General features: G+C 38.9%; 1 protein-coding gene and 1 non-coding gene across 3 annotated transcripts in view; both read right to left on the bottom strand.

Annotated features, from left to right (window-relative positions):
* Window positions 1-22,027, bottom strand: part of SKAP1 (src kinase associated phosphoprotein 1) — a 310,267-nt gene that overhangs the window by 257,421 nt on the left and 30,819 nt on the right. For both annotated transcript variants that reach the window (XM_024235008.3, XM_024235009.3), the window contains exon 2: window positions 19,801-19,906. In XM_024235008.3, the coding sequence (XP_024090776.1) occupies window positions 19,801-19,906 (106 nt within the window). The remainder of the gene's footprint in view (window positions 1-19,800; window positions 19,907-22,027) is intronic.
* LOC112129845 (small nucleolar RNA U3) lies at window positions 5,457-5,672 on the bottom strand. Its single transcript, XR_002912188.3, has one exon. It is a non-coding gene; the product is annotated as a small nucleolar RNA U3 (small nucleolar RNA).

Raw genomic sequence — 22,027 nt, 5'->3', positions numbered from 1 at the left:
AGGGGAGGGTCGGGTCACAGAGAGGCCAGGCCCAAGATGCAGAGGGAGGTCAGGCAGAGGGGCCAGATCCAGAAGAAGAGAAAGTGGCAAAGGACCAGCCTAGCACCCCAAAGCAGTTATGTTGATTAAGGGACAGAGTAGGATACTGAGTAGGTTCCAACCTGAGAGACTCTCTTTTCTCTTGTGAAGTAGGCTGTGATGTCATGGAAAGAGTGAGAAGCAATATAATGAGGTAAAGACTGACAAGGGTTTGGGGAGGAAAAAAAATCAAGGAAAAAGGTTGCTGATGTGGAGCATGTGAAATAACTACCAGTTATCACTAAGGGTTCGACGGAGTTTGAAGACTAAACTTGACTCTAGTGCAGCCAGGATGGAGACTCATGCCTATAATTGCAGCACTTTAGGAGGCCAAAGTGGGCAGATCACTTGAGTCCAGGAATTTCAGACCAGTCTGGGCAACATTGTGAGACCCCGTCTCTACAAAAAAAAAAAAAATTAGCCATGTGTAGTGGCTTGTACCTGTGGTCCAAGCTACCTAAGAGGCTGAGGTGGGAGGACTGCTTTAGCCCAGGAGGTTGAGGCTGCAGTGAACCATGATTGCTCCACTACACTCCAGCATGGGTGACAGAGCAAGACCCTGTCTCAAAAAAAAAAAAAAAAAAAAAAAAAAATTAAATAAAAAGGTTTACTATGGCGCAATCCAATTGTGCAATTTTTCTCCAGAACTGAATAGCTTCCCAGATATACAAACAGAGAAGATGGACAGTTGAACCGATGATCCAAGATTAGGATTTTTCTAGGTTTGTGGGATGAAAAGACAAGAGAATCAGAGAAGACTAGAGGACTAGAGGGATAGGTCATAGAGCTCAGGCTGACCAGAGAAGAAACCAATTGCCAAAGACTTCACTATAGTGCCTGCATATATTAAATACTTTAGTCCATTAAAACATTCAAAAGCAGGAGATATCATTACTCTTCTCTTTCAGGAGTAGAACTGTCCTTTGTCCCACAGATCCCAAACTTCTCCTACCCCTGTGTTCCCTATTTCAATGGATGATATTACTATCCACCCAACTGAAATTTGGGAATCATCCCTATACCTCTTTTTCTATTACTGTATATATCCCATTAGTCACCAAGACCTGTAGATTCTACTCCCTTAATACTCTTTTAATCAATCTCCTCTCCATCTCTGCAGACACTGAGTTCATCTGAGCTTTCAAAAGGCCTCACCCACATCCATGTAACCACATCGCAAACAGTCCACCTGCCCTCATCCTCCTCCCTTTGACCTACTCTCCTCAGTGCTGATGGAAAAGGGAATGGAATGAGCATGAAGAGCAAAGTCTTTGCAGACAGGTCTGGGTTGAAGTCCCAGCTCCTCCATCTTCTAGCTGAGACTTTTGCTGCAGCCTTAGTTTCCTCATCTTTAAAACAGAAATAATAACCACATCTGCCTCATTTGGTTCTTGGGAGGACTAGCAGAGGTAATGCACGTAAAGAACCTGGTAAACCTTCAATAAATGTCAGCTGTTAGTCATTAGCACCTTCATTATCTTAATGACCTAAAAGGCAAGACTGGTCCTATCGTTCTCCTGCTTGAAATCCTTCCATGGCTCATCTCAGTTCTCAGGTCCTCCCCAGCTCCCGCTCACACTCCTGCCTACTTGTTCAAGCACCCTCTGCCAGCAAACCTTTCCTTTCATGCCTCCTTCTTCTCCTAGCGGACCCTCCATGATCCTTTGAGGCTCAGCTAAGTGTCCTATGTTAGGGTTCCCACAGCACATCTGTGCATGCCTCTCAGTAGCACCTATAATACTGTATTAGCATCTTCTTGTCTCTCTGTCACTGAGCCCTCAAGGGGTAGTGGCTTAGAGTTTGTGCTCAGTAAATGTTTGCTAAATCAGCGAATGGAGGTAAGAAGCAGCAAGGGCTGTCTGAGTTCGGTATGAGACTCACTCAGTTTAAGAGAGCATTTCAGGGAGGGGTAGGGACAAGCTTGGAGAGGCAGGCAGAGGGCAAGGCACTTCCAGGCAATGCTATGAAGTATGGATTTTATTCCAAAAAGGTGGGGCTGGGGTGCCTTCATTTTCCTCTAAATCACTCACACAAAGTCAAGAGGGGAAAAAAGAAAGAAAATCAAAGTAAGGGATGAAAGAGAAGAGAGACAAAAATAAGAAAGCTTTGTTAAATTGAAACCTTCATCCAAATGAAGAATTTTTTCCCCCAAAGCCTGGCTTCAAAGACAAACCACAAAATGACCAGTAAAAATATACTTCAAAAGACACGACTGAATACACATTGCGGTGGCAAGAATCCAATATATAAATACAATCAATTTTCTTCCTCATTAGAAGCTTTCATGAAGAAAATCATTTAATACAAATGCTAAAGCTAATGACATAGATTAATTGAAAAATAACAACAGAATCCTAATTAAAGATATAACATTATTTCACTCATTCACACTACACCAAAATCTGAATCAATAAATAACAGAATTTAGAAAGCCAGCTTCTACTGGTAACCACTCTAAGAACTACAATGAATTACTGACATTTTCATAAAATGCCTATCCTTTTGTGTACACTTTCTCCTATTTAAGAACTGAGATGTATACAGAAATCCAGAAATCATTTTAAAATTATTTCACACTTTTCCTAAATTCGTATCATCTTACTTAATCCAGATTATTGCTTTTGCCATCAAGTTGACTTTTTTCCCTAATTGTAAAGATTCTATACTAAAGTATCTATTTTTTTTTTTTTTTTTTTTTTTTTTTTTTTGGAGACAGAGTCTTACTCTGTTGCCCAGGCTGGAGTGCAGTGGCATAATCTCGGTTCACTGCAACCTCTGCCTCCCGGGTTCAAGCAATTCTCCTGCCTCGGCCTCCTGAGTAGCTGGGATTACAGGTGCCCGCCACCATGCACAGCTAATTCTTTTGTATTTTTAGTAGAGATGGAGTTTCACCATATTGGCCAGGCTGGTCTCGAACACCTGACCTCGTCATCCGCCCGCCTTGGCCTCCCAAAGTGCTGGGATTACAGGCATGAGCCACCGCGCCCGGCCTAAAGTATCATTCTTACCCATTTATTACGTTGTCATAATTAAACCCTTACATAAAGTACCCAATTATCCAAATCATAAAAAAATGGAATGGACTTTGATCTAAAAGCTAATGACTACATGACCAGCTCTGTGGCTATATCAATACACGTCAGGGGTCCTCAGAGTTTCGATTACAATCAACCAGTCAATCCCAGGCTTTACCTGGCTCATCTTGGGACCAGGGCTTTCAGTTCTGTCCCACTTCGAGGGATTCTCCAGCATCAGAAACATCTTGAGATGTTGCCAGTTCACAAGGAAGCACAGAGCAGCGTATGAACATATCCCCATCTCCTCACCCCAGGAGCTAATCAGGCTGAAATGTTGTCAGCTACTGACAAGTCTTAAGCCCTGCTGGTAAGATTTTCCCTTCATTGTTAAAATTCAGTTGAGAACCAAAATAGTCACTTACCTCAAAAACAAAAAACAAAAAACCAGGGTATTCTGATAAAGATTTGTACACACTTTCCTGATCTTAAGAATCCCTTAGACATTTTATTGAAGCACAAATTCTCAGGGTCCACCCCAGACCCAGTGAATTAGCATCTCCAGGGTAGGGGCCTAGAAATCTATATATTTTAACAAAATCCCCAGGTTTTTGTTAAAAAACCTGATGATGGGGCAATTTTGGAAAATACAATAAAGGAAACAGATATTTACCAGTGGTTGCCCATTAAGGAAATTCTAGACAGGCAGCTCTCAATTCAAGTATTGACGGTATTCTAAAAGTTCATTTCCAGTTGTTTGGACCTTGGAATACATTTTCCTAATGAAACAAAGTTGAAAGTTGTCTGGGCCAGCTTTGAAAATCTATTAAATCTTGTTAACAGATCTGAAAAATTGTGAATACAGTCTTTAATTTTCAGACCAATCATATTTCGAAAGTTGAAGCATATATCCACAGAACATATTTTCCCATTGATATAACATTCTGAAAAGTGGTTAGGGCACCAAATTGTATGCATTCCTTATTTACAGTGCTTTGTATACAAATTATACCCAGTGATACTGAAAAATAAAATAAAGTATGGCAAAGGAGATTTGTCTTCCTTCTCTGGGTACAGGGAACATAGGCAACATTTGACATTCTTATGCTCTTTCTTTGCAACCATTTTCTGCCTTCCAGTGGCCTCAGCCCTTGTGCCAAAGACCCAAATGTTATCCACTACTAAAGCATCCCTCCTCAGCTTACCTATCCCTGCCTCATGCTTTGCTTTTCCAAACTACCTATCTGTCCTCCTCAAACCCAATCAAAACTCTTATTTCCAGGAGTTGGTTCCATTTTGTCTTTTCAGCCATACCTCCCATTACTCTTTTTTACCTAATCAACAGAATCACCCTTTGGTTCCCAAAAATGCCTAAACTTTATCACCTCTGTGTCTTAGCACATGGTATTTCTGCATGCAATGTATCTTACCAAAAACCTATCCCATTCACTCCATGGCCAAGTCATGATGCCAACTCATCCATGAAGGCTTCTCAAGCCCACCAGAAGGGATTTCCTTCTCTGGGCTTTTACAGTACTATATATGTGCAGTGTTTTGTATACCTCAATAAACTGGAAAATAAAATAAAATATGGCCTCTTCTAAAGACTTGCCACAATATATCTTGAATTATAGTTATTTGTGCATGGTTTTTTAATCTTTCCCATGAGGTTATAAATTTCTTGGGAATATTTGTTGGCTATCTACTATGTGACATGTTTGTGTTAGGCACTTTTATGTACATAACAACAACCCTACAAGGTAAGTGTATTGTATAATAATTTGGTTTATTCTGCTCAAAAATAAGTTATAGAAGGACTGGGACCTATGTTGTGTTCACCACAAAAATGCTTTGCACATAGTATATGCTCAATAAACATTTGTATAAACTATGAGTGAATGAATGGAGTGGCATTATTCACTTTCTATGACAAGGTTGAGCCTCAATAAAAGTGCTTTCCCAATAGTCATACTAGCTGGGTTCAAATTCCAATTCTAGAACCTAATAGCTATGTAACCTTGAGCAAGTTGATTACCTTTCTGAACCTCAGTTTTCTCATCTGCTATATAGGGATTATAACAGTATCAACCTCACATACCTGTTGTAAGGAAAGCCCTTGACACTGAGCCTGGCACATGGTATGTGTGTGATTAATGCTAGCTGTGACTATTATTCTTAAAAAAAAAAAACCCACACGGGGGGAGCAGGGAGGGATAGCATTAGGAGATATACCTAACATAAATGATGAGTTAATGGGTGCAGCACACCAACATGGCACATGTATACATATGTAACAAACCTGCACGTTGTGCACATGTACCCTAGAACTTAAAGTATAATTTAAAAAACCCCACATAAATGGGAACCACTCAGACTGTGTCCTCTCCTCCTTACTCTCCCAGAGGAAGAGAAGAATGATTGTCAATGGCAAATGGCAGGTACAGTGAAGCAACACCAGGAGCCAGCTTCATGCTCCGGAGAGAATACTACATCTCCTCCTCATGGTTTCTGGTGCTCCACATGTCCAGAGAAACTTCTCTAGCAACAAACTATAGAAATGATCCCTGAAAGTATAGTCTTTATGACTGTTATTCTTAAGCTGCAGAGATAACGAACCTCTAAAGTCCTCATTCTTTCTGAGAAAAGGCATCCTCTGTTACTTCTATAACCCTCAGTATATCTGGCACTGTGCATTGCCTGTAATAGTGGTTCAAAAAACCACTTCACTGAATGTCCTCAGTGAAGCCATCTTAACCAAAAGTTGGAAGGAAACCACTGAACAGGTCTAGTGCACATGACTGAACAACCAAAAGTATCTTCACCCACTAGGTGAATTTGTATTTTAAAAAAGGATGTTGAACCCAAATGAATCTCTAAGGGGTGAAACTGCAGGCATGTAATAAATTGAAAACAAACCTTCAAACCTTCTAGAGCAGATTATCTGGGGGTAGTGGGCTCCATGCTGGTCTATGGAGGAGCTAAGATGAGTCTAGCCGCTCATTGGCCCAAGAACTGCTTGAAAAACAGAAATATGTCTTATCTGACACTGTCTTGATCACCTGGCATAGTGCCTGACATAAACAAATAGCCAATACATATTCGTTAAGTAAATTATCTGCTTCCGGTCTATAATCCTCACCCTGCTTTTAGTTGATTCCATTTCTCTTTACTACCAGCATAAAAATCAATCATGGTGGCTGATGTTTTGAGAAGGAGGAAGTGAATGGTTTACTCAAGCACCCTCACTTTGGAAAAGTAGTCTGACGAATACAAATGTTTTACTAAATAGTCACACAGTGTAGATAATCCTCTTCTAATGAAGGATTCATCCTGTGTCAGTTCAGTGCAGCTCAAAGGGATAACATCTGAAAAATGGAAGTTGTTCCCAGTCAGTAATACCTCATCTAATGAAGGCCTTAAGAGTCAACATCCTTAATTAAAAAAAAATTTTTAGAAAAATAATCACAAAATAAAACTCAAAGTACTGCTGTATTTCACAAGGCTCAAAAATAATTTCATTTTCATGTATATGTATTTAAGCACAGAGTAAAACAATTGGGAAGAGAGCTGTTTATTTGCACAGAAGTGACCCAAAGCCAGGCTGCACAATTAAAGCCCAATTTTCTCTTCCCACATCTCTCCCTGTCAGTCTCAACTCCTTTCCCACCTGGAAACTGAATACCCTTCAACTCTTAAATCTCTGCCCTTTTTTTTTTTTTTTTTTTTTTTTTTTTTTGAGATGGAGTCTCGCTCTGTTGCCCAGGCTGGAGTGCAGTGGAGCAATCTTAGCTCACTGCAACCTCCGCCTCCCAGGTTCAAATGATTCTCCTGCCTCAGCCTCCCGAGTAGCTAGGATTACAGGCGCCCACCATCATGCCCGGCTAATTTTTTTGTATTTTTTTTTAGTAAAGATGGGGTTTCACTATGTTGGCCAGGCTGGTCTCAAACTCCTGACCTCAAGTGCTCTACCTGCCTCAGCCTCTCAAAGTGCTGGGACTACAGGCGTGAGCCACCACACCCAGCGAATAAATTACCCTTTTAAAAAGGTTTGCTCTTTCAACATGGAATGGAGGAGCAGAATAAACTGGAACAGGGAGAGACTGGAGGCAGAGAACCAGAAAGGAGAATTCTGCAGTGCTTGAGTACAGCTTTATGAAGACTAAAGTTTAGCTAGTGACAAAGGGAAGAGAAAGGGGAGGATATCTAGAACGAAGAATCAACAGGCCTTGTTGATGGTTTGGGGAGTGAGGGGGGAGCAATCAGGAATGACTCCCAGGATTTTGCCTTAGGAGCCTAGGCCTAGAGAAAGCAGAGGTAGGCTTCAGGGGTGAGCAGAATGTAAGATAATGAGTTCAGTTCCGGACATTCAAGCAGTTAAGATTCTTCTAGCCACAAATAACAGAAAACCTGACTGACAAGAGCCTAAACAAGTGGAAGTTAATTTTTCCCACAAAACAAAAAGTCTGAAGACAGGAGATTCTAGAGTTGTGCAGGGCCCAACAATGACACGAAGGAGCCAGGTTCTTCCCATATTTCTGCTCTAACACCTTAGAGCAGAGTAACGTTGTACTGCATTTCAGTGTATTACTATCTCCCAACTATAAGACTATCCTGTGAGAATCTATCAGAAGTCTTCTTACATTTATTTGGCCATAACGATATTTTATGTAAACTCTAGACCAAGCACTGGCAAAGCAGAATGGCTTATAGATCATGATTCTGTTGTCAAGGAAGAAGGGATGGTGGCTGCTGAGTAGGTACCCAGCAGGGTATGCCCAGCTTTGTGAAGTTTGAAGTACACCCAGAAGGAGGTATGCAATATGCTGTCTGGTGTCTTGGAGGGAGAACTGCCGCTGAGCTGTAGAATTGGGAGTCTCCCATGCACAGGGGAAGCTGAGGAGCTATGGACATGCATGTAACTGCCTCCTAAGGAGAACGTGGTGAGGAAAGAGAAAACGCTGAGGAACAAGAGCAAAGAGGGCAGGGTAGAAAAATGAGCTCAAGGGCCTAAAAAAGAGCATAAACACAAGGAAGAAGAAAACCAGGAGAATTCATGAGAATCAATGGAGAGTTTTTTACATTTATGAGAAAAAGGATGTGATCAGCAGTGTCAAATGCTACAGAAAAACCAAATAAGACAAAGACTTAACAGTACCACCTGGCTGTGGCAATTGGAGATACGGGTACATTGGAGAAAGTTGCTCAATAGGAGCAGAAGCTAGATTAAAGGGGACTGAAGAGGGACTGGGAAGTGACTAGAGACCAGGAAGTCAGAAATAGCTACTCTAGGCTTCTATTTCAAGAAGTTTGCCTGCACACACACACACACACACACACACACACACACACACAAAATAGATGCAAAGACAGTAGCTAAAGAGGGAACCACTGTGTAGGACATAATGATTTTATTAAAATTAGGAGAAATTTGAGTGTATTTATATAATTATTGAGAGACATAATGAAGAAGGAAAAGCTAAATTTAAGAAAGGGGAAGTCTCTACATCAAGAATGGAGTGAAGATAACAACTATGAGCCAATGCTTCAGTCCTCAAATACTGTGTGGAGGGACTCTGAACTCAAAAGATGACAAAAGGACAGGGTACTGTAAAGCCAAAAAGACAAACCTTAAAAGGGGAGAGGTCTGAAGCAAGATTGAATAGTGAAAGTCCAGAAGCAGCAGCAGGGAGCTTGAAGAATGCCAACAGCACTTTGGGAAAACTAGCAGATTCTATTTAAGAGGGCCGCAAGCAAACAGGGTCCTGTGGGAGAACCATCCTTTAGAATGCAGAAAAGAGGTGGAGGATATTGTGGGGTTTGGTTATAACAGGACGTAGATTCTAGGGAACACAGGGGAAAGAGTTAGAAAAGAGGTCTTCAAGAAAGAGGAGAAATGGTAGAGACAAGGAAGTGCAAAGCTGAATAGGGATGCTGCTGGCCAAATGTAGAGAGCTGGTGATAGGTCTCAAAGACAGCTGGAATGCCTGGCATCCATGCTGTGATAGAACTCCAATACACGGTCAGTAGCCCTGTAACCTTTTGTCACAGTTCCAATCAGAATATTAGAGATATGTTATTAGAGGAGACACATGAAGAGATGGATGCCTTGGCTCTGTCTCTCCTAACACTCAGTAAAAAGAAAGCATCCTTATTTCTAGGAAAGAATATGTAGGGTTGGCTACTAAATAGTAAGTTTCCTAATAAAGAGGGTCTCTTGTTCTCAGGTCTAGTCTAGGACCTAAAAATACATTTATAACAGTTTTTCACCATGCATTTTACTCACATCATTGACATCATTGAACTCATGCAACATGCCAGCACCATGCTAGACCTTTTTTTTTTTTTAGTGACTGTAAGACCATTCATGCCTTTAAGGAGCTTATGATCTCCAGAAATATGTATTCTAAGTTCTGAGAAACTGAATTTAAAATGAATCTGATGTGTGAAAACAGTGCTTCTCAAATGTTAATGTGCATACTGTACAAATAAACTTAGGATCCTATTAAAATGCAGATTATGATTAAGTAGGTCTCATTCAATGGAGCCTGAGAGTTTGCATTGCTAACAAGTTTCCAGGTTGCTGTTCCATGTGGATACTTAGAGTATCAAGGAGCTAAAGACTAGCAAAAACAATTTATTGTCTGATCTTTTCTTGTCTCCTCTATAAAGTCATGATAATCTTTCTTCCTTTCCTTGCTAACCCTTCTATCCAGTGTCCATTTTTCTAATTAAAACAAGTTAGGGGGTGGGGGCAGGAGCAGGGAAGGGAAGCTAGAAAACCTCATGAGGGGCTTTTTCTTCCAAGCAACTATTAGCTACATACATTGCTTTCATGAACATGTCAAACATCTATCTCATGTGATTAAATACTTCTGTGGAACCACTAATATTTCAAACAGGGCACCTAAATATTCAGTAGAAGAATAAGAGACTGAGAACAGCAATTAATTCTAGTTATGCCATATGGCAGCATAGAACACTGGCTGGAACCTGAAAACTCAATTTCACAAGAGTCTTACTTATTCTGAATTTTAATCATTTTAGGATCAGCAAACATATGCCTACCAACCTGCTCCATTTACACAAAATTCTGAAGCATAATCACACTGCACACTCAAAAATGATTGGTTTTTCCCAAATGGACTTAAAATTTTTCTCCTACAAGATTCGCAAAATAAAGTAGCTGCTGAGAGCTCCAGTTTAATCTCCCTGTTAAATATAATCTTCACACAATTCTTTTAAAGAATAGTATCACTTGCTTCCTTACCGTTTTCATCATCAGCTCACAATATTGCATGAGTATAATTTTCTGTGGTCTTGGATTTCTCAGCTCTGTGTTGGTTCATGAACCCTCCTATCCCTGTGCACTCTCTTCCCTCCACCGTGCCTGTAACTGCTGAGACACCCATGCCACTATCTCTTCTCTCCATCTCACCTCTCCAGAATGGAAATATTATCACTTTCAACATATACTTCATCTCCAGTCCTCTTAGAACTAAGATATCTTCATGTCTCCTGTACATTTAATAATTTCAAGATACGGACAGAAAAATCAGTTCTTGCTTTGTGAACTTTTGTCTCTGGTGCTTGAGAAACTGTCCTAATATCCCCTGAACATGTTTTAGTGATAACATTTACTGCACTAGGGCCAAAATGATTTTCTGCCACTTTCAATTCTAGTTCAATAAAAGAATAAGAGCTTTGTTTCTAACCTCTGTCATTTTTAATACCATAAAATGATTTTTAAATTATAAAATTGAGTTCCATTTCCTACTGGACTACCAATCTCATATTAGCTTTCCTTTTATCAAATTTATGAGAAAAGTCAGAAATTACCTTTCCTTTTTTTAAAAACAATCAAAATTTCAGGATATCCCAGGTAGAATGTTTGAATTGAATTTTAGCTCCTAATAATTGCTGGTTTAGAAGTTTTAAAGAAGTACAAAAGTTAGCTACTTCCTGTTACTTATGTCAGAAATAACAAACTGGAGGATTATCCCCTAGTTCAGTATTACCCATATAATAAGATATTCCTAGAAAATTATCATCCTTAAAAACCATATCCCATATGGAGGCAGTCTATGATTTTCTGAAACCAGAGTATATAAAATCCATGGTTCCTGAAATGCAAAGTCAAACCAATCAAATATTTTTTATAACATTATATTATGGGGCCGGGCTTGGTGGCTCACGTCTGTAATCCCAGCACTTTGGGATGCCAAGGCAGGCGGATCATGAGGTCAGGAGTTTGAGACCAGCCTGGCCAACATGGTAAAACCCTGTCTCTACTAAAGATATAAAAATTAGCCGGGCATGGTGGCACGCGCCTGTAATCCCAGCTACTCGTGAGGCTGAGGCAGTAGAATCGCTTGAACCCGGGAGGCAGAGGTTGCAGTAAGCCAAGATCACGCCACTGCACTCCAGCCTGGGTGACAGAGTGAGACCCCGTCTCAGGAAACAAACAAACAAACAACAATAAAAAACCTTTATATTATGAAAATTTTCAACTCTGCACAAAAGTTGAAAGAACACACACGTACACCCACAATCTAGTGGATATATGCTGTGATTCACATTTTATTTGCTTTGTCATATATCCTTCCATCCATATTATTTTTTATACATTCCAAAACAAACTGCTCAAATTAGAACACTCCATCCCCAAACAATTCAGCATGCATATAATTACCTAGACTTCAATATTTGTTTACAGTTTTTTAAAACCAATAATCTTTGAAAGATGCCGCTTCATTTTTTTGATGGCTTGGCTAGATAAAATTCTAAATTCGAAATCCTAATATTTAAACAAACTCTGTTACTTTGAGTAATTTCTCATATATCAGTTCTCTCATCAACAAAAGAACAAAGGCACTTGGTGAACGTGATAGAAGGTCTAAATTACCAAATTGTATGGGCCTTGTGGTTATGGTAGAATTTACAAATGAGAGTCACTCACTAATATAACTTGGAGAAATAGCTAATTGGAGATTATGTGGCCATAAAATTTTCTGTAAATTATAATGAGAACCTCAACAAGGCTCACAAACTCAAGAGGGAGCTTTGAGTTTCAGCATTTAATTATAATATATCTTATATAAACCACACTGTGATAAAAACTACTAGAAGCTGGACGATTTAAGAATGGTTCACTACAAGTAGGGATTTTGTAACAACAAAGCACCAGCATCAAATTGGAATTTTCTTGGCTTTGCCATGCTGTAGTATTACTGGTTTGTAAACTCTCTATTAATTGTCTGACTACAATAAGAGCTGCCACAGGGATAGCACTTCTTTTATGAGCTGTTTGTTCCCCTATACTATTTTTTTTTCTTTCCTAAGATTGGCCCTGGAAGGGACACCCTTCGAAGCCCAAAGAATCAAAGCTACTGCAAAGCACTGCTGAGAGTTTTGAAAGCAATATGAAGAAACTACATCACACCTGGGGCGATAGGCTGAGATCTTCCCAAACAGGTCAGCAGTTGGTCTCTAAAATATTCCTATTGCCAAGGAGGCAATGACATCTTGTGTAAATCAAAAACTAAAACCCTAAGATATCTCATTTCCATTTTAAATGCTTGGGGGCTAAATATGGATGTCTAGCACTCAAGAAGTTCCTGTGGGATTGATTTTTTTCCCATCTTCTCTGAGCCCTTTGCTGAGTGTGATAAGCAGGACTGCATTTCATTATCAACCCTGCTAGCACTGTACTTCAGGGAGACTAGAGGAGGCTACACACTAGAGAGAAGATCCAGAATCCAAAGAAGAAATGATTCACATGCTGTGATTATAAAAACCCACTTTATGCTCAACTCATTTTCAACAGAATCATGAAATAAAATAAAATCCCAAGAAATGAAATTTCCTGCATCACATTCCAAATTTTTAAAAAAGTCATGGGGGTACCATAAAAGAAATCAAATAGAAGTTTTAAGGTTTGGTTGGTAATGTGTGCATTTTTGTAGCATTTATTTAAAAAAATAATTCCAAACAACATTTTGGGTAAGCAACCTAAAAAGAAAACATAAGATTATCATTAGGGGAATCTTCAAGTGACTCAGTGTTATAGAAGTAACATCAGAACAAAGGGCTTGGCTCCTGACAGTTGGTCCAGCGCTCTTGCATTTCCCTCCCCTCTGTTCCAGTTTCCCTCTAACACAGAAAGTGGATACAGGCTGGGTCTATATCAGAAACAAGAGAAAACATGCAAATTAGAGAAAACCACCATCACTAAGGTCCCAAGCCACAGGTTCCTGGAATCCACAAACAGATAAATACAGAGAGGCCTTTTTCATTGGCTTTCCTTAAACAGACAAAATAGCATAGCTCTGGGACAAAAGGCTAGCTCCAGATCAAATGAGACTTAAAATCAAAGCCAAAGCAAATGGTGATAAAAATGAAGGCAGTAATTTCATACAGATGATCTTTTCACACAATGTATGAATTAAGTCCATCTACAGACAGCGAGGCTTCATGTATTAAAAAAAAAAAGACAGGATTTTCTGAAACCAAGACGAATCCATATTGAGTAGCTAATAGGAATGTGCCCAAGTGATAACGATGGCTAAAATTCTATCAGGAGTAAAGCAAATTTCAGTGACCTAACTATACAGTTAAAGAATACGGCTCAGCTTATTATTCTAATGGGTTAGTCAGACTGTAAGGGTGCAAGTTCAGTTACCTGCCTGTGTTCTAGCTCACAATCCAAAACTCCTTTACACTCTTGATTGAGGAGCTCAGTACCGGGAAGAATTACACATGATCTAGTTTTGCAAGTGATCTAAAAACTCTCTTAAAAATACATTTTCCTAGGTGCGGTGGCTCACGCCTGTAATCCCAGCACTTTGGGAGGCCAAGGTGGGCGGATTGCTTGAGGCCAGGAGTTCAAGATCAGCCTGGCCAACATGGTGAAACCCCGTCTTTACTAAAAATACAAAAATTAGCCAGGTATGGTGGTGCATGCCTGTAGTCCCAGCTACTCGGGTGGCTGAGGCACAAGAATTGCTTGAACTTGCGGAGGTTGCAGTGAGCCAAGATCATGCCACTGCACTCCAGTCTGGGTGACAGAATGAGACTCTGTCTCAAAAAAACAAAAAACAAACTAACAAAAAACAACAACAACAAAAAACATCTTTCTGAACTTCGATCTAAAATCTTAAAGATATAAAATGAAAATATCAAAGGTATGGTTTATTCTGAACCACCAAGGACTATGGTCATTATTACATTAAAAAATGTTATTTAAGAAAAATTGTTCTACTTCCAGATAGCCTCTCGTATGAAAGAATAAACAAAATAATCATTATGATAAAATTATAAGGAGAGTTATACATTTCAAAGCTATTTTGAAAGGACAGAGACTTGCCATAAAAAACACATAAGATGATCTTCCTTACCAGGTCTTAAAAGTTAAGCCAAGAGATCAACAGTAAGTAATATTCTATCATTCTCATCTGTAGGGCATTCCAGATTAAAAGAGCAATAAATACAACCTCTCATTCCTAGAGAAGTAGATTCACAAAACTCTTTAACTCAGTTGTGAAATCTCAACATTCATCCACTGAATAACAGAGAACTAAGCAAAAATTTGGCTGATATAACTGATGAGTTGAGAAATAATGTTGAAGTTGTGAGGTTTTTTTTTTCTTCCTTTAAGGATGGGAGGGAGGGATATGACTGAAAAACGAAGAAATGAGTTATTAACCTTCCAGATGTGGTCAAATTATTGCTATGACTTTTGAGCCTTTTCAGAGCTATTTAAACTTAGATGGATCATTCAAGTACCTCCTCTTTTTTTTTTTTTTTCTGCATTGGCACTGAAGCTCCAGTACAAGTAGCAAAATTAAAAAACAGAAAAAGATGTTATGAGCAAATCTTGAAACTTGTGAACAACATAAATGTACTAATAGCACATTATACATCAGTTCTTTTGATAAGCATACTTCATTTGAATGTGTTTTGTTTTGGGGATTTTTAAGCTCAATAATTAACATTTAAGAAAAGTAAAACTCTCTATATAATTAATGGTAATTATATTTATAGTATACTACTTCAAAACTCTTGCTCCCAAGAGTTTTATCAAGCTAACTCCTTGTCTTTCTTCCTGTAATAGAAAAATATCAGAATCATACATTCTTAAGCTAAATCTTGTTTTAAAGCTAAATCCATGTTAAGCTGAAAAGAAAATGTGAAATTCCCAAAGAAAGTCAGAATTATTTTTATGAGATTTTACTGGTATATCATGTTTCACACAGAGCTATAGGTTAGCCACCCACAAATGAGACATGTTCAAGATATTCTTTCAGCCTGTAGTTTAAATGTCCTGAGTTTTGTGCCATAACCCTGTTACACAAAATGTATTTCTTTATTTCTTTCCATCTCAATATGATATAAATCTACTGGTCTCTTTTTAGAACTCCTTCAGCATTACTAAGTTTCACAGAAGGAAACAATACTCCAAGTTTGCTTCCATTGGCTCTGTCCTTCACTTACAACAGGGAGCATAAATGACTAGTTATCCAAGAAGGGCCATCGAGAGAGAAATTAAGCCATATCTCAATAATAAAAATATTCTATTTTTGGCTGGGCATGGTGGCTCACTCCTGTAATCCTAGCACTTTGGGAGGCCAAGGTGAGTGGATCACCTGAGGTCAGGCGAGACCAGCCTGGCCAACATGGTAAAACCCCATCTCTACTAAAAATACAAAAAACTTTAGCCAGGTGCGGTGGCTCATGCCTGTAATCCCAGCTACTTGGGAGGCTGAGGCACAAGAATTGCCTGAACCTGGGAGGTGGAGGTTGCAATGAACCAAGATCGCACCACTGCACTCTAGCCTGGGCAACAGAGACTTGGTCTCAAAAAAAAAAAAAAAAAATATATATATATATATATATATATATATATATATATTTTTTTTTTCTTTATCCCTCCCCGACTCTCAACGTATTCTTGCAGTCAGATGGCCTCCACTGAATCAAACATTTAAAAAATGCTCTACTGTTTCTCCCAATGCGTTAGAATGCCATCAAGTGTCTGAGCGTAGATCACAACTGCTTCATTCCAGGTGTCTCACATCTGGTGCTAATCCTGCAGTGACCATCATAATAAAGCAGGAAGTGCCTTTGCCTGGCTTTCATACTAGCCATTCTCCAAAGGGCTCAATGAAAACTTGGACTTGGAATGTGAAAGCTGTTTAGTTTTTAAGAACAGCAATGAAAATCACAGCTTAGGACAACAAATACCACAACAGGGCTTCATTTCCTTGGAATCACAGAAATTGCTATCCGTTTTTATTTCGTGTTACATGGAAAATATTAGTCTTCATTGGTAACACTTTCAAACGAAAAGAAAAGAGTATGTAAATATAGATACGATTTTATTTTTTGTTTCTAAGTCTAAAAAAAGATAGCTATTTTTTGTTTCTAAGTCTAAAAACAGAATGGCTAAAGTGATTTGTACTGAAAAACAGATGAGCACTTGGAGAACACCCATGATTCTTGCACAATTGTCTTTTCCTGTGGTCATTCACTCTAGACAACAAAAAATAGCAAAAAGCACATTATAATAGCTGTGATGGAGTCAGATGCTTCCATTTACAGCAAGTCCACAACCATGGCAAATACCAGTGAATGCCAAGCCAGCCATAAAAATAAGAGCTAAGCCCCTAAAGTTTACCAAGAATCAGAGGCAGTGCTATTTTTATTTCTCTCCACCCTTTTGTTTCTAGAGCAATACACGTTGAGGAAAGAATTAAAGGAAGCAAGGAAACAACAAAGAGAGTGGGAAGTTGTAAAATATATATATGTGTGTGTGTAAATATATAATTTACATTTATCTAGTAGTGGCTTTTCCAGATTATCTTGCTAGAGATTTATCTACCTTCCAAATAAGGCTTGAAGTGCTAAATTATAGTTTTAGATAGGTTACCACCCCCCCAAATTTACCAAACTCCTAAAATATTATTGTTTTAATCTGACTAAAAATAGGCCAGGCACAGAGACTCAGGCCTGTAATCTCAGCATTTTGGGAAGCCAAGACAGGAGAACTGCTTGAGTCCAAGAGTTCCAGACCAGCCTGGGCAACATAGTGACACCCTGTCTCTACAAAAAGTAAAAAATTAGCCAGGCATGGTGATGTGCAGCTACTCAGGAGCCTGAGGTCAGGGGATCGCTTGAGCCCAGGAGGCCGAGGCTGCAGCGAGCTGTGATTGTGCCACTGCACTGCAGCCTGGGCTACAGAGTGAGACTCTGTCTAAAAAAGCAAAAAACAAACAAACAAACAAATGACTAAAAAGAAAACCTTTTAAATGATCTTCATTAATTTTAATTATTTTTGTGTTACTGTATGGTTCATGTATTTGCCAAATGTTTATTTTTTACTTTTTTTTTTTGAGACAGAGTCTTACTTGGTTGCCCAGGCTGAAGTGCAGTGTAATGATCATGGCCCACTGCAGCCTCAACCTGCTAGGCTCAAGTGATCCTCCTACCTCAGCCTCCCAAGTGGCTGGGACCACAGGCATATACCACCACACCTGGCTAACTTTTTATTTTTTGTAGAGAGAGAGTTTTGTTATGTTGCCCAGGCTGGTCTCAAACTCCTGGCCTCAAGCGATCTTCTGGCCTCAGCCTCCCAAAGTGCTGGGATTATAGGAGTAAGCCACTGCATTTAGCCTGCCATATATGTTTAACTCTTAAGTTTGATGACTTCTAAATTTCTTTTTATGCCAAGCTTTTTGGGGGACATATAACTGCCACACAACATAAATAAATGTGGCAGCCATAAATGGCACAATAGAGGTGATATGGCTGAAGAAGAGGATTCAGGAAAACAAGGGTTACATTAACAGAATGATGATTGAATGGGTGGATGTAAGGCAATTTCAAACAGCTTGCCAAAGGAAAGCCTCGTTTTTCCATTTTCTTGTACAGTATCTAATTTCTGGCTCCTCATTTCCTCAGTGATCTGATAATTATGAAATTCTAAATAAAGTGTCATCTTTCTTGCAACAAGTCAATGAACAGAAAGCTCCCATCAACAATGCAGATATTTCCTAAAGTTCCTGCTGATGATTTCCTGAATGTCTACCCCACAAACCACACAGAAAGTTCTTTGAGAACAAGAATTTGAGAACAAGAAACTGACTCTACCCCATGACAAATTCAACATGTGTGTGTGTTCATGCACGTGTGTGCATGTGTGTATGTATTTTAAAAGAGGATTAAGAAGTATAATAATATGCAGCTGACAGTAATGGGTTACCGTAATTTGCCTTTTATTACCAACTTAAGATTGAAATTTAGTTCTTTCTCAATGCTGTGGTACAAATACAGGAAAGAATTCCTCTTCGTTGTGTATTTGTACCCACAGCTGCAGTAAAAGTGTTTTTGCATTCCTTATCAGAGATTTATACCAACAGAATCGCCAAATACACCATTATATTTAGGGCATTCCTCTTCCAATTTAAAATAATTCCACCCTTATTCCGCATGCCACCCTTAGAGTAATCATAAAATACAAAGGCAAACTTGTGAAAGTAAAAAAAAATCTATAGGTTACTAAGTCTCCAGGTACGTAACTAAGCCTAAACTTATCTATTAATAAAATAACATTATGGAGAACTTTGTTTTAAACACTCTTTCAACCTACCAAAAATTATAGATATTCCCACTTTTGCAAAAAATTCCCATCTTCTGCATTCTGTTTGTTTCAATTATTCAGGGCAACCCAGGCTGATAATTATACAGTCCCCAGTTGCTGAGTAAAAGTGATGCTTAATTAGCCAACAGGAAAGATCGATTAAGATCCAGCAGGGCATCTCATGAGGTTCTCTCACATTCCTGAATGGAATAGATTTTGGCTGTGCCCTTCCGAAGGATAAACTTCTCTGCTTCTATGGAGTTTCAATGAGGTTTTTAGAGCAGATATTAAGAACGGTCAGCCACGCAAATTAAATCCCAACCATAACCCTGCAGATGTTCTTCCTTTTCTAAGAATATTCAGTTTAAACATTCTAAATCACATTGCCACCAGGTTTGAAAAGGCTAAAGGAACACTCACTTATCCCTTGCTCTCATTCAGTTACCCATTTCAAGCAATAGGTGGTCAGAAAATATATATAAAGGAAAATTTTTATTTTTTCCCCAAGCAAGTGTTTGCATCTGTCAGATGCTCACATTCTAAAATGCACAAATTACGTCAGGGCCTCTTATTTTTAAAAAATGAACATAATATTTCAACCCAGTCCAGGAATAAAACATCCCAATATGGTCAAAGAATCAACTTGATAAGTCTCATTTAAGTTTTCTATGAGGTAAGGAGATGTGGAAGTAAAATCAGTACCAAAAATCATAATGAACATTATCTCATACTGCCTAACACTTTCTCGTTAATAATTTGGACAAGCATAAATGTTTAGCTTTCACCATCTTTTTAGTTAAATGCAAAAGTGGTCAATAAAGGCTAACATAAAAATCCAAAGCTAAAAGCAGAATAATTACCTCAAGATACATACATAATTATCAAAACATTTTTATTTTGGTAAACTACACTAACTATGCTTGCCTGCCTCCAATTCAATTCAGTAAATATTTATTAAGTTTCTGCCAAGTATAAAGAACTATGATAGGTATGTCTTACCTTGTGACTTTATTTTACTGATATAAATTGTTTTAAAGCTTATGAAGAAGATTAATGGAACCAGTTTATACAAACCTGGCTTTGATTTGCTGAAAGCCCCGTAGAATATGGTCTCTGTGATCCCTTGCAACAGCGCTGAGGTTCTCATTCTGCAAACCTTCTGCTAGAAACTCTTCAGCATCTAAAAGAAAAGGAAAGTTGATAAAACAGAAAAGATGTACTAAGGGAGAAAGGATAATCAGAAGGATTAAGAAATGGGTATTGTTTTCTTTTTAAAAACTTTATAGTTGTGGCACAATGTGAATGTGCTTAATGCCACATAACTGTATACTTTATAATAGTTAAGATAGTAAAATTTATATTTTGTATATGTTACCAGAATAAATAATAACTAAAATTTTATATATACCTGTAGGTAACATGTTCTAATAATCCAAGACCTTGCTATGAATTTAGAAAACTATCACATATATTAGCCATAAGAAATAACTATTTTCTAAATCATTTTAAGTAGACATTTACATATTAATTATTATTGATGGCAGAGAATGGACTGTAAATTTCTTTCTTTTTTTGGGGAGGGGGACGGAGTCTCACTCTGTTGCCCAGGTTGGAGTGCAGTGGCGTCATCTTGGCTCACTGCAACCTTCACCTCCCAAGTTCAAGCGATTCTCCTGCCTCAGCCTCCTGAGTAGCTGGGACTACAGGCGCACGCCGCCAAGCCCAGTTAATTTTTCGTATTTTAGTAGAGACGGGTTTTCATCACGTTGCCTAGGCTGGTTTCGAACTCCTGAGCTCAGACAATCAGCCTGCCTCGGCCTCCCAAACTGCTGGGATTACAGGCGTGAGCCACCGCGCCCGGCCTGGACTGTCAATTTCATAAACATGTAAATATTATAAATAAGTCACAGAAGGTCACAGGCCAACAGAAGCTAGAAAGAAATACCAATAAATAGAGCTGAAATAAAAAATAGAGCTGAACTGCAAAAATCAAGAACAAAAGGGCAGGCATTCAAAGAAATATTAATTAGCAGATGCATCATCAATGAAAATGACAATAAACCAAGTGAAGGAACCCACATGAGAAAGACAAATATCTCCAAGAGAAGGGAACTGCAATTAATGTGAACATATATTATAAAATAGGGACATGATGGAAATACATAATATGAAACAAATCATGTTATGTTGAAGGAAGAAATTGCAGGGGGGTGGTTCTACAAATTTTCAAAGACAAAATACATTGATAATGATTACAACTGCCAGAAACACTGGCTACACATTTTATTCTGCACGAAAGGTTTGTCATCCCCCAAAAGCGTATAAATAATATAGTTAAAATTTTCCACCTCCAAAAATTGTGCATGTAATATGAAACCGTATCATATATATCAGGGGTCCCCAACTCCTGGGCCACACACAGGAACCTTATTTCCTCAGTGATCTGATAATTATGAAATTCTAAATAAAGGGCCACATGGCAGGAGGTGAGCAGCAGGTGAGCAAGTGAAGCTTCATCTGTATTTACAGCTGGTCCCCATCACTTGCATTACCACCTGAGCTCCAGATCCTGTCAGATCAGTGGCAGCATTAGATCCTTATAGGAGCACAAACCCTATTGTGAACTGTGTATGTGAGGGATCTAGGTTGTGTGCTCCTTATGAGAATCTAATGCCTGATGATCTGTCACTAACTCCTGTCACTCCCAGATGGGACCATCTAGTTGCAGAAAAACAAGCTCAAGCCTCCCACTGATTCTACATTATGGTGAGTTGTATAATTTTTTCATTATATATTACAATGTAATAATAATAGAAATAAAGTGCATAATAAATCTAATGCTCTTTAATTATCCCCAAACCATCCCCCCACCCCCAGTCCATGGAAAAATTGTCTTCCTTGAAACCAGTCCCCGGTGCCAAAAAGGTTGGGGACCCCTGATATATACTATCAAAATATTGCTATGAATTTATATAGTTGGATAAGTACACCTAAAAATTTGTTTTATATTCACGTCATTTAACAACACCAGGCCGGGCGCAGAGGCTCACACCTGTAATCTCAGCACTTTGGGAAGCCGAGGCAGGCGGATCATGAGGTCAGGAGATTGAGACCATCCTGGCCAACATGGTAAAACCCCCCGTCTCTCTAAAAATACAAAAATTAGCTGGGCATGGTGGCACACCCCTGTAGACCCAGCTACTCGGGAGGCAGAGGCAGGAAAATCACTTGAACCAGGGAGTTGGAGGTTGCAGTGAGCTGAGATTGCACCACTGCACTACAGCCTGGAGACAGAGCAAGA

This window comes from Pongo abelii, chromosome 19 (genome assembly GCF_028885655.2).
Source record: "Pongo abelii isolate AG06213 chromosome 19, NHGRI_mPonAbe1-v2.0_pri, whole genome shotgun sequence".
Taxonomy (NCBI): Eukaryota; Metazoa; Chordata; class Mammalia; order Primates; family Hominidae; genus Pongo; species Pongo abelii.
Note: the sequence above shows the minus strand (reverse complement) of the source record. Positions and strands in the feature narration are given on the sequence as shown.